This window comes from Lissotriton helveticus, chromosome 6 (assembly GCF_964261635.1).
Source record: "Lissotriton helveticus chromosome 6, aLisHel1.1, whole genome shotgun sequence".
Taxonomy (NCBI): Eukaryota; Metazoa; Chordata; class Amphibia; order Caudata; family Salamandridae; genus Lissotriton; species Lissotriton helveticus.
The window spans coordinates 94722463-94736113 of NC_136067.1; the positions used below are offsets into that span (position 1 = coordinate 94722463).

Sequence of the window (13651 nt, forward strand, 5' to 3'; positions counted from 1 at the left end):
GGTGGGGGAGCAACTGTGTAAGGGAAAGTATGTAACAGATGTAGGAGTAAATACAGAGGCAGTAGCGGATGGCGCAAAGGGCGGGCAAGGTTTAGTGACAAAGGTTAGTGTGGGTAGCAGTAGTGGGGTAGGCAGCAGGGGGTGCTGACGAGAAAGGAGAGAAAAAGTAAAGGTTGGACAGCAAGGAGCTCAATATCAAGTGGTTACCCTATGTAGGGGTCACAAGGCCATAAGGGGCGCATTTGATGTTGGCTACCAAGGAAAAAATCTTGAAAGATGAGTATGTAGAAATGCTCAAACTATTACATAGGGAGGTGTGCTCTAAGGAGAGGTGTGAGTAAGAAGGGTATGAGCTGGAAAATGGGCAGAGGGTGCACCTGACAATTGAAAATTGGAGCACGCCATTTTTAATTTATGACAGCATTCACTGCAAGAAGTTTCTGGAGCACTGTGTAGCCATTTTCAAATACATGAACATAATCCGGAAGGCTCAGATTACGGATGGAGGATATGCATGGGCTCAGTATGATGAGGAATTCCGGGCGCGGTTGGCATGGGATCCTGAGGTGAAGTGGGGGCACCTAGATTTGGATCTTTGGCAACACACAAAGGTTGCAGCAAAGCTGGGAAAAATGATTTTCTTGGCCAGTCGAAGTTGCTGGGTGGCAGGGGTTGGGGTGGGGTATTGTGGGAGGATGTCACAAGAAGGGATAGCAGGTTGGAATTATGGCCTTGAGACTCAAAAACTTCACAGAGAATTAAAGGACGGAGCATAGTGTTGTACTCTTTAATGTCACATGGACAATCCCCGGTGGTTTGGGTAGATTGATGGGCTGCTTGCAGTGGGGGTATCAGTGGTATGGTTTTCAGGCACCAGTCTGAGGCAAAGGTTCCGGCATTTCAGCTGCTATTAATTCTCTGCTACGCTCTAGCGCCATGCTGATTATGGCACTCATTCCTTCCTCATTTGCGCTGTGACTGACGCAGGTAATAGAGGCTGGGCGCGTGAAAACATTATGCATTTGGGGCACAGACTACTACAGGTGTTATGTGAGGGTTCTGACAGCTGAGGGAAGCACTACAGGGCATATTTTATTTCATCCTTACTGCTGTTTTGTTCAGTTGCATGTTCTGTTGTGGGTCTGGCAGCGGAGGATGTGGTCATTTGGGTGGTGGGCCACTTTTTTATCAAGTGGGGTGAGAGAGAAGCTACACAGATGAGCTTTGGGGCAAATTGCGGTTTTGACGAGCATTTGTTTCCCATTACTTTTTTGTTCTTCTTTTTTTTCCTTTTTTCATACAGCTAACGAAGCATAGGATGTGTTTCCCCTGCAGGGAAAAGGGAGTATGTGTTGGAATGACTTGTCACAGTGTTTGTATGGCATGTTAGAAGACAGTAGATGCCCGGACATGTAGGTTCTCCATTGAAGGACAACAATCTTGTGAAGGAGAAAGGTGTGGTGCTGTTAAGGGCCATGAAACATGATTTATTGCAGATTAAGGCCCGGTGGGCCAGGTGCTGCGTGTTATGGGTGGAGATTATGCTGAGGGGAATTTAGAGAGGGGCCAGCAAGCCCTCATCTACAGACAGGGTGCGCAAGAAAGTGAACAGGGAAATGTCTTGTTTTTGCAAAATTGTTTCGGCACAATTGTCTTGCATATATTAAATACGACAACAGGGAGTTTTTTTTAGAAGAGATGAGGTCCATCTGTTGTGTGTTGGTAATGGAGTTGTATTTATTGGAGTTGAGAGAAGGGCTGGCGAGGACTTTGAACATTCGGAGATAAAGTAAACTGTGTTAGGGGGCATCTAGGAGTGTGGGGGGCAGAAAAAGTTAACAGGCTCGCTTTTTCTGGGTGGTGGTGGCTTGGAAAGTTTTGCATGATTTGACAGAAGTTTGGTTGGCGTTGCCAGTTGGTTAATCACATGGAAACGGAGGGTACGCAGGAAGTTCAAGGTTAAATGTAGGAAGTTTGATTGCTTAGAGGTTGATAAATGCAGTCATAAGTTGTAGGGGAAAGTAAAGATGAAAACTGTTGAAATGCACTATATTTAAAATGAGATAGTTGTGGGGTGGGGTATGTGGGCAGGACCATAGGGGCGGGGGTAGGATATTGGATAATTCATTTGATGTATAGCGAGGCTTTAATTTTGTAAGGCGGATTGCCCGAGTAAAGTTTGTGATGTGCACCTGCTGCCTTTTCCACACAATTGTGAGTAGTCTCTGCTAAGCCTGGGTGGAGTTCCGCTATGCAGAACTCCACGACATGCAAAAAAACTCTACTGCATTACGCAGAGCTGCACAAGTGGCGGAGTGCATTAGAAAAATACAGTTTGAGGTCATTTTCAGCGCCGTGTGTTTGTTCATGCTGCGAAATTATCAGGAACAGCATCATGCACAGCGCAAGCGGGTGCTGCTTCCTTTCTGCCCCTCAAGTAGATTTTCTACTCAAGCAGCAGCTTTTTTAACGCGAACAAACAGTTTCTCAATGCGACCAGCCAGAGCATATGTGGCCACTTGCATTGAGAAAGCTGACTGCCCGCGCTTAGAAATCTCGCCGGGAGGTTGATTTCCCTCGCTGATGCTCGCCAACTGGACGTTGACGAGCATGAATGAGGAAAATCTCGGCTGGAGGTGGATTTTCCTTGCTTGCACTTGCCAACTCGATGCTGATGAGTGCAAGCGAGGAAAACGTTTATTGAAACTCTGCAAGCTCCGCATAACGGGGAGTCTGAAAAACTATGCAAACTCCGTGAGCGGAGCGGAGCTCACTGCCCAGGCTTAGTCTTTGCTGCACCCCTCTCATAAACAGGGAGTGTTGTTTCCGTAAAATATGACAAATCCACTCCTTTTTGACTAGCCTTAAAAACTCTCCGGGGCAATGGTTATGGAGCTACCAATGTTTGTTGTGAATAGGTTAACATCATCCAATCAGAAGGTTATAACCACAAGGACCTTTTCTGAATGACTAATGGCAGAAAATGAGAACTGCCTAAACAACTTTCTTTTTCAGCAATTCTGATTGGACTGGCTGCCAACAGCCAATCAGAACATGTCTCAGTGGTTAGACCCTTCCGATTGGCCATGTTCAAACAAATAATGCATGGGTGATTACCCATTCACTGAGAAGATCACCGTAGGTATGTTGTTGTAGTATCTAGAGTTACATCCTGAAATAACTCCCATACAACAGAATATGTACAAAATAATTAACTAAAACTTTTTTCCCTAGCAATCCAAGACTATGCAGTAGGTCAAAATACGTGTATTGCACTATTGTAAACAGACTGGAAAGCATTGGGATCTGTGGTGATGCACTAAAGTGGATCAGCTCTTTCTTGGAATATCCTACTTTCCAAATTATGTCATCTTCAGCATGCTCAGAAAACTTTGTCTCATCGCATGGAGTGCCCCAAGGCTCAATTCTGAGCCCTCTGTTTTTCAACTTATATGTTAAACCATTAGCAGACCTAGCGGACAAAGTAGGTCTCATTCTTATGACCTACGCGGATGATTCACAAATCATCTTCTCTCTTTCGGAATCCAGCCCACTATCTCCCTCACTTCTCAAACAAGGTCTCAGCGACATATTCAACTGGATGACTAGCAACCAATTGAAACTGAATGGAGACAAGATGGAGGTTTTGGGAAAACAAAAAGACTTGTGGAACTCCTCCCACTTCCTACTCAAATGGGAAATCTCCCTGTCCCAACCAGCTATGTCCGTAACCTTGGGGTTATCATTGATAACACCCTGTCCATGAAGCAACAGTCCTACAAAGTAGTAGCTCTATGCTTTACCATTCTCAAATGGCTCGGAAAAATACCCTGGATGTTTCCTACCTCCACCCAAAAGACCGTAGTCAATGCTCTCATTACTTCTCGGCTTGACTACGGCAACATCCTTTACCTGGGTTCAAATAAAGCTGTAGTGCGGAGACTGCAGCTAGTCCAAAACTCAGCTGGCAGACTGCTTTGCAGAGTCCCAAAAACCGCCAGCACCTCGGGTCATCTACGAGATCTACACTGGCTCAGGGTGGAGAACCGTATTAAGTTTGAAGCCCTGAGCTATATGTTCAGGATAAAAGCAGGTACAGCGCCTAAATATCTGCAAGCACTAGTCCATCCTTATACACCTAAACGCAACCTACGATCACAATCCGCAGCCAACTTCTGTGTGCCTAGATTTAAACTGTCAAGAATGGGAGGTAGATCGTTTTCACACCTAGGTCCATCTCTCTGGAATGCGCTACCTCCACATATCCGCAAAGAAGAAAACTACTCGAGGTTCCGAAAAAACATCAAAACCTGGTTGTTTGACCAATAAACTTTTTGCTAGGTTCCTGCCAAAATGATGTGCTCCGTCATGGCGCCGGGAAATCCTTCTTGGCTAGCTGCGCGCATTATAAGCTTAACAAATAAAATATTGTGCAGTTCAAAGTTTTTCAGACTACCGTACCTCAGTATCTCCAGTCCAACCAAACGGGTATTGATATTGTCAATAAGGATCTGCCCTTTATCCAGCTCCATCATACGGAACAGGGCCATGAAGATTGTTGACTTGCCTGATCCAGTCCTTCCCACAATGCCCACCTTCTCTCTCGGGAAAATAGTGAAGTCCACCCCATCCAGAGCATTAGGGAGTCCTGGACGATATGTTAAAAGTGCATTCTGGAATTTCACCTCCCCCAGAGTTGGCCAACTGGAAGTATCCTGTCACAAACAAAAAACAGCATGCAATTTGGTCAAAGTCATTATTATATATACACATTCAAATTCATTTCCAGTTATTACTAGAACATCAGCAATTCTAAAAAGTGTATTATACAACTTATTAGATGGCATTTCACTAATCCAGTCCTTGAATCCTTGAAAACTTTCCAAGAACCTAGACCTCTATGCGGACACATTAGATTGACCTTCACAGATTGGCTATGCTTTAGCAGAACTGATGAATCTAGCACACAGGAACAAGAATTGTCAATGCAATTAAGGATATGGAGGCAAGGATTATGCATTTCCGTTGTTGCTTTATTTTAACAGCAGCCATATTAAAGCTTTAATAAAAATAGCTAAACTGGAAGTCAAAGAACTACATTGCCCATGGTGCTTCAATGAAAAGAAAAGACGACATTCCTCTTCATCAATCCAATCTACAAGGGACAGTCTAAGACAACAATATACGCATCCATGTGTAACAAATGTCCGCCTCTACTTGCAGCTTGGTGGCCTTGATAAGAACTCTCAATTTTTTACAAGCTTATACGTACTGCTTTATTTTTTTATTTGCCTTGTTTTTCTTTCAGGTTGTGTAAAAAATAAGGACTCAAGGTAACTTCAGTGCTGTTTATTTTAGAAGCTCCAGTAACGTACTACAGTAAAAACAGATCCTCCCTTGACAGACGCCCCAGAGCATTCCAGAACGCCTGCATGCAGCAGGGCCACATTCATCGATACAAAAGGAAAGACAAGGGACAGACAAGAGGACAGGGAACACGGCACACAGTGAGAATATATATATATATATATATATATATATATATATATATATATATATATATATATATATATATATATATATATATTACCTACTGGCGGTCGCCAGTAGGTATATATAGTTAGGATTTTTTCTCTATGGGTTTTTTGAAAATTCTATGTCTAATAACTTTGGCGTTTGTGGACGGAATTGGCTGAAATTTTCAGGAAAATGGCACATTTTGTTTCTGAGCAGCCCCTGAAAATTTTGGGGGGGTTCGTCAAGGGGGGGCCGAGAAAAAAGGGGGGTCCCAAAACGCGTTTTTCCCATGTTAATTTCCATAGGGCGGTTGGCCTCACTTTTAGCCCGAACGGCTGAATGGATTTGCACGAAACTTGGCAAAATTGTAGGGACTGGTAGCCCGATGTGCCTTTTGTAGGTCTCAATATATGTGCTGCAGTGGATTTTGAGAAATTAACGTTTAAAAAAAGATATATATCTGTAACAGCGGACTGGGCACCGGCCCAGGACGCGGACTTTTCGCGCAACGGAGCTTTGTGAAGCGAAGCTGATTGGTTCTCCGGCGTCTGTCAACATTCCAAACAGTCCGTAGCGGCCGCCATCTTGTCTCTCGGTAGGATCGAGAGACAAGAGGAGGTCAAAACAAAGGGGGAAATAACTATAAGGGGGCATAGTAGATCCTCGCTGACCCCCTAGGTTTGATGTGGAGGTTTTAAAAGGGCCCCGCGGGGCAAAAAAAAAAAATAATAATAATAATCGAACGGCTGAATGGATTTGCACGAAACTTGGCAAAATATTAGGGACTGGTAGCCCGATGTGCCTTTGCTAGGTCTCAATATATGTGCTCCAGTGGATTTTGAGAAATTAACGTTCAAAAAAAGATATATATCTGTAACAGCGCTCCGCTTCGCGTAACGGAGGTTTGCGAAGCTGATTGGTCATTCTGTCACTGGGCTATAGTTGGGCTACATCTGGCTGATATTTGGGCTACATTTGTTTTTTTGTGTGTCTGGCGGCCATCTTTGGGCTACATTGGGCTACATTGGGCTACATTCGGCTAATTAGCAAATAGCTCATCGCAAACTAGGAATGGTAAAGAATCGCTATTTATTCCTTAAAGTTCGCTATTTAGGAAATGCAAAAAACTTTGATGATACATATGGCGGTTCATCTCTAACAAGATAAGAAGCATAGGGATACATTTATGATGACTGGCGCATCACCAGGGATGTGTTAGTCATTCTGTGCCGCTGTTCCGTCACCTATGGTGTGCTGCATTTACAATGCGGCGCATCATGGGGCAAAAACAGCACAGATGCGTGATGTATCTGTGCCGTAAAGGTGGCGCATTGCTGGAGTTGTATCGCAAGTGTGATGAAGCTTCAGCAAGGGTCGGGGGTGCCCCTGTCGCAGGGTTTCTGTTCTCACACAGAACTGTGGGCAGAGGATTGGAACCTCGGCGAATGCATTGCTGGAGTTGTATCGCAAGTGTGATGAAGCTCCAGCAAGGGTCGGGGGTGCCCCTGTCGCAGGGTTTCTGTTCTCACACAGAACTGTGGACAGAGGATTGGAACCTCGGCGAATTAGGGTGTCCCAAAACTCACGTTAGTAATCAAAAACTCCTTAGCAAGCTAGGTACAGTGTCACATTGGATATAACAAACTCTCAATGTTTAGACAATCCAGAATATGAACTTATAGTACCTCAGGATACGTGGAACTCATGAACAGTCGGTCGTTATAGATTTCTTAGAAACCAGAACATGGAGTTAAGAAGAACAGATGTGTATTTGAAATGTTTATTTACTAATGCCGTCTTCTCAGGCGTAGTACCTTAGATAATAAAAGTACACATATTATCAGTAGCAAAATTACCAGCATAGTTACTAGTACATAAAAAGCGAATGGTGACAGTATGTTAACATGCTGTAAATGAATAAGAGTTAGCAACACTTATAAGCAGCCGCGGGCCGTGGAGGGAGTTACGGTGGGGCAGGGAGGCGGGGAGGGGGAGGGGCAAGGTAGAGAGGGCTCCACCCTCCCTAATACACATATTATATTATTTGCTAAGAAGGTCTCTTTGTGTTGGTTTAGGGCGTGCCCATACTTTAGTGTCTTAGATTTGAAGGAATCACATCAGCATACACCAGCTCTCTCTTCATGTGAACCGCATCAACTGTTGTGTATGTGTGTTCGGCAAAGCAATATAAAACCCGCCTCATGCCCAGAATTAGCAGAAGTGGCACTTATGTTATGAGTATGAAGTCGTGGAGATCAGACCTCATAACAATTCTGTATCGTGTTGTTCTTGAAACTTTAGCACTAGCTGTACAGATATAGTTTAACAAGTAAAGCAGATAGTAGACCAATAACATATTATTCTCATGTAAACCACGATGAACTACTAGGTGGAAAGCTAAAGCAACAACTAAGTGTCTTGTGCAGAAGTTGCAAAAAAGGAAAAATGGCGTTTAAACCGGTAATGAGCCCATGCTAACTTAACACGGTGTAAAGATATCCAGGACCTAGATGACACCTCCCCATGATCCGGAAACGAACTGAATAAGATAATAGAAGTGCCATCTCATGAGAGCAGTTGCAAGTTTATATGTGGACGGTCCGCAAGGTAAAGCATTAAAAACTAGGAAAATTTAATGCTAAAGAAAAATAAAACAGCCAAGTACTTTATCGAGTCTTAAGCCAATAGGCAAGGTAAATAATAAAAACTTGACAAATAAGTCAATGAATTGTCAATGAAATGCTAGTACTCAGCATATCAAACATGAAAAAGGTCTATGACATAACTGTGTATGCAAAATAAGCTGCAACAGCCTCCAATAGGAAGTCACCGTCTTCATCCGAAAACAGTTCAGCCATCCAATTTAAAAGCGGAAAAGAACATACGTGCTCTCCCAGCACCGGATCCTCTATCACCATCAGAGGACAGCTCGGTGGGTTTTCAAGAAAGCTCTGTTCCAAGAAAGACTGTGCTGCCGCCAGTAAATTCCAGGGGCCAAGTAGTCCATGCATCAATGCCACAGCCATAATCCTTTCGCCAGGACAAACCAACTCGTGAGTAATGATAGGAGTCATCAGCTGATTAAAGTCGACGTCAGGAGAAACCGGTCCGCAGAGACACAAATCAATGGCCCAATCGAAATCACAGGTCAGGCAGTGAAATACAGGCAGGACACAGGTGAAGTAGGAGAATCGAAAAGATAATCCATATGCCGTGCTTAATATCGCCAACGGCATTGTGCCATAATATTCTAGCATGCGATTGCGGAACAGTGTCAGCAGCTGCAGGGTGTGAGGTTGCATAGGAGGGACATCCATATTTAAAAATGTAAAAAAGCACAAGAGCGTCCGCTGGTAATGCAAGTAAAAATGCCAATCCACGAACCAGAGTGGAGAAAATGGAATGAAAGGAAGCAGGGATGACTCCAAAGATTTTCTCAAATGAAGTCACGAGACCACTGGTAACAACTTTAAAAAAGTGCGCCAGGGACTTTGTGGAGGATGCGTTAAAGATAGTCGGAAACATGTTGCTGAAATTGAAAGGCAAATCTTAATTGAAAAGGGTGTGCACCTCTGTACGGGTGTTCGCTATGTGAAGTACGAAAGTTTCACGGGCCGAACTCAAGGCCACCTCTCTCTGAGACAAAAGAGCTCTTATTCTTGCCATGCCGTTGAAACGTGTCCCAAGGTTGGTATTTGTTTCTATTTTAGCGAGGTCAAAAAGAGATCCCATTAGTGGCCTACTGATTTTACTCGATTCCTTTTCTTTTTTTTTACACGATTTTTCGTTATCTGCAAAGACTAAACAGAGTATTGCGACTCTGTGTTTGTTTGTAAATAGAGAATGAACCAAAGAGAACTAATTCTAAAACAGTAAATACTTGGATAACAATCAATCAAATGGAGAGAGAAGCAGGCACGACGGATTACAACGGGGGCAAAGGCCTGCGTTAACTACCTTTCACTATCTGCAAAGAGAGAGTACTCGTAATAGAAATGAGGGGGGGGCACCATTCAAAGCAGATCAGTGTGCATAAACACGAAAATGTTTTCACTTACCACGTACTTGACATTCGACAGCTTATGATATTTGCTATTAAAAAACCATTGAAATTCACTGAAAAAACCATAGGTTATAGACCATATATAGTTAGGAATTAGCATTTACAAAACCTTGAAAATTCACTGAAAAAACCATAGGTTATAGACCATATATAGTTAGGAATTAGCATTTAAAAAACCTTATTTTACTCACACAAAACCATTGAAATTCCATATATAGTTAGTTGCACTAACTATATATTGCGCACCCGCAATCCACTGCTGATGATGTCACATATTACATCATTCATGACATGGTCAGTGACATCACTGATGACATCACTGATGACATCTCAAATGACATCACTGATGACATCACTGATGACATCTCATTTGACATCAATGACCACATCACTGATGATATCATTCATGTGACAATACAATGCATCTCCTCACATTTTAATATAACCTCTGTTTCACCCAGTGTTAAAAACAGAGTATAATTTTTGAAACCATTGACACACCAATACTAGTTACTACATACGTACTCACTGATTCCTACGTCTACACACACATTCACTCATTCACCCATACAATCATTCATACATAGAATCACTCATGTTTAGAACACTATCATATGCACTCATACACCTATACAGACACTCACACTCTGCCACTCATCCATGGAGTTACTCACACACCTAGTCAGTCCTGTAAAGAATCAATCACACTTCCATTTTCTACTCTATACAGTTAAACATAGAGCACCTTACGTTTTCAACCATATACTAACACATACTTACTCTCTTATACAATCATTGATACAAGTACACATTGATCTGTACAGAGTCACACACCTCCCAGCCAGCCACACACACACTCAGTCTCCCATGCAAATACTTGGGCAATCAATCAATAACCCATATAGTTACTCATATAGCTACTGATCAACACATGCAGCAGTTTACAGAACAACAGACATAATGATGCACAAATTAAGACAGTTTAGTCACTAACCCATGCACTCAGTGAGACACATTTAATCACTCACTCATACATTCAGTCATGCACCTACTAAATCCTTCGTCCAGACACTTATACATCCACTCATTCTTCAATATGTAAGACATATTTTAACTTTACAGAAACATAGTCACTGGATGTTGTCATCAGTGATGTCATCAGTGATGTCATTTGAGATGTCATCAGTGATGTCATCAGTGATGTCACTGACCATGTCATGAATGATGTAATATGTGACATCATCAGCAGTGGATTGCGGGTGCGCAATATATAGTTAGTGCAACTAACTATATATGGAATTTCAATGGTTTTGTGTGAGTAAAATAAGGTTTTTTAAATGCTAATTCCTAACTATATATGGTCTATAACCTATGGTTTTTTCAGTGAATTTTCAAGGTTTTGTAAATGCTAATTCCTAACTATATATGGTCTATAACCTATGGTTTTTTTCAGTGAATATATATAAAACTGTAACTCCTCCCACTAAGAAGCAGAGGCCCCAGCGGAGATATCGGTAGAAGCACTTTAATAGCTGGCATGGCATATGCATTTCGGTCTGGAAATGGCCTTCCTCAGATGCCTTCAGAATAGTACGGGTGACTTGTTCACTCTTTAACAATGACCCCGCCACTGTCCCATTGGGTAAAGGTCGCCACACCCCCTCATTCAATTTCTGCACACTACTTGCTATTCATCGAAACTACAGGCCCCAGAATCCATTGCCCAGGTAAGTGCTGCATGTGGGGTGTCCTAATGGAATTACGATGTGTGGCAGAGTCCCAGAGCAGAAACAGTCACAATTCAGTAGATGAATTTGACAGAGTGCGATAAGGGGAGAAATAATCAATGCAACCTAGTTGTGGACAAAGGGAAAATTGAACAGACAAAAAGGTTTTCCTATTTGGGCATTCTGTTAGAGGATAAGGGATCTGGGAGATCCGCAATTAAGAATAGGTCCCTCTTGTTTAAAATATAAACTGTAGCATCGATGTTATTTTCCCAGAATATGGACAAAAGGCCTCCGAGGATCCTGTTAAAAATCTATCAAGCGAAATGCTTAAGTATAGCGATGTATGGGGCAGGCATCTGGGGACTTTATGATGTCTCCCCGATTCAGGTTATAGAAAATGCTTTTTAAAGATTCCTATTAGCTGTCCCACAAAGTACATCGGTTTTTAACTGCCATAGTGAACTAGGGATATCATCCATTGCCGACTTGATTAAAATGCAGCCCATGCTACTTTGGCACAGAGTCTAGATATCGCCGTACCTAGCACTAAATAGAGAGATTTTACTGTATGAGTCTAGAACAGGCAGGAAAAATCCCATGGTTAAGTTATATAAGAAAATTATCTAATGACCTAGGGAGAATATACTTTTATACTGACACTAGTGTTATGAGGTCTATGTCTAGAAAAGAGTTAAAGAGATGTGTTTAAGTCACTTGGAGTTTTTACGAATTGGGCTTGCATCCGTGAGTGGCGGCAAATGCATTTCGGCGTATTGAGCCTTCCTCAGTGCCCTACACCCACACAATTCAAATATTAAGTCCATCAGCTCTGCTCCACCTGTTTGTACTGCTGACGTCACTGGACTCCTCCCCGAAAGACATTGGCTCACCTGTTGGACGTCGTGAACCATTAACCGGACTCCAACTCCCAGGATGCATCATGTTCATGCACCTGGGTCGGTGGTGTGGGGGGCAACTCAGAATGGTACCAGTTCCAGTGAAGATTGGAGGTAAGGATGGCTTAACTCCCTCCCTCACAGCTGAGGTCAAAAGCTCCTCCTTGGGTCCCCTCGGACTGATACAGCCGTCAGATAGAGAGATTGTATATGCGGGGGCAGCCATGCGCCACATAACGCCCTTTCAGAGGTAAAATACCTCATACCGCATGCCTCTCCCAAAATCTGTCGGCGGGCTCCGGAACTTCTTGATTCCTCAAGTCCGTGAAAAACTGCTGGGCAGCGTGATGCCAGTTTAGTCTGGGTCTTCTTGCGTATCAGGGTCATCCGTACTGCGCTCATGGCATTGCGCAGAAAATATCAACAGAAACCCTTCCCAGTGCAGAAAAGAGCGGAGGCCAAAGGGGAATTCGTTGGAGGTGCTTTATTTCAAAGTTGCATCCGTGAGTTGCGGCAAATGCATTTCGGCGTATTGAGCCTTCCTCAGTGCCCTACACCCACACGAGTCAAACGACGTGAACCATTAACCAGACTTCAACCCCAACTATATATATATATATTACCTATTGGCGGTTGCCAGTAGATAGTTATAGTTAGGACCTATTTTCCATAGGAAATCCGCGACATTCTATTTGGAATTACTTTGGCGCCGGTTGACGAATCTTAGCGAAATGTTCAAAAGTAGTGGGGCGCTCCGCTCCGCTCCTATCCTGAAAGTCTCAGGGTGATTCGTGAAGCGGGGGCTGAGAAAAAAGGGGGGTCCTAAAACGTGTTTTCCCCATTCAATTTTCTATAGCCCCAAAAAAAATATATATTTTTTAAAATCGGCAAAATCCACGCTGGGTGCGCGGATCCTGCCAATCAAAAAAAAAAAAACGAAGCGCGGGCTCCGGGCTTCAATGCTAATTAGCCCCCGGGGGGGCCAAATCCCGGGGGCATGCCCAATCCCCCCTCACTGCCCCGGGGACCACCACCCCCGGGGCTTTATGATAGTGTAGGTGGGGGGCTCACGGCCTCCCCGCAGCCCCGGGAACCGCCACCACCCGGGGCTTGTTTAAATTGGTGGGGGGGCTCTCAGAAACCCCCCAGCCCCGGGGACCGCCACTCCCGGGGCTTTTAAGAATGAATGACGGGGGCTCAAAATACCCTGCGTGGGGGGGCTCAAGCTGCATTGCAGACTGTTGTAAAAAGGGGCGTGGCCTCTGAACACCTCTCTCAACGCAGCTCCCTGGCGCATACTGTAGGTACCTGGTGGGCAAGGTGGTCCCCAGGGGACCTCAGGATTGAAGAGGAATTAATTCCCCAACTTAAAACGCGCCACAGGGCATGTTCGCACACATGTCACCTCAGGCCCCGCCCCCTTCCTTCATCATTGTGCAAACACG

General features: G+C 43.8%; 1 protein-coding gene across 1 annotated transcript in view; it reads right to left on the minus strand.

The window, feature by feature from the left end:
* The window catches only part of LOC144762274 (ATP-binding cassette sub-family C member 10-like), a 1353417-nt gene that overhangs the window by 58177 nt on the left and 1281589 nt on the right, over positions 1 to 13651 (minus strand). The window contains exon 19 of the mRNA XM_078647416.1: positions 4462 to 4715. Coding sequence (XP_078503542.1) covers positions 4462 to 4715 — 254 coding nt within the window. The remainder of the gene's footprint in view (positions 1 to 4461; positions 4716 to 13651) is intronic.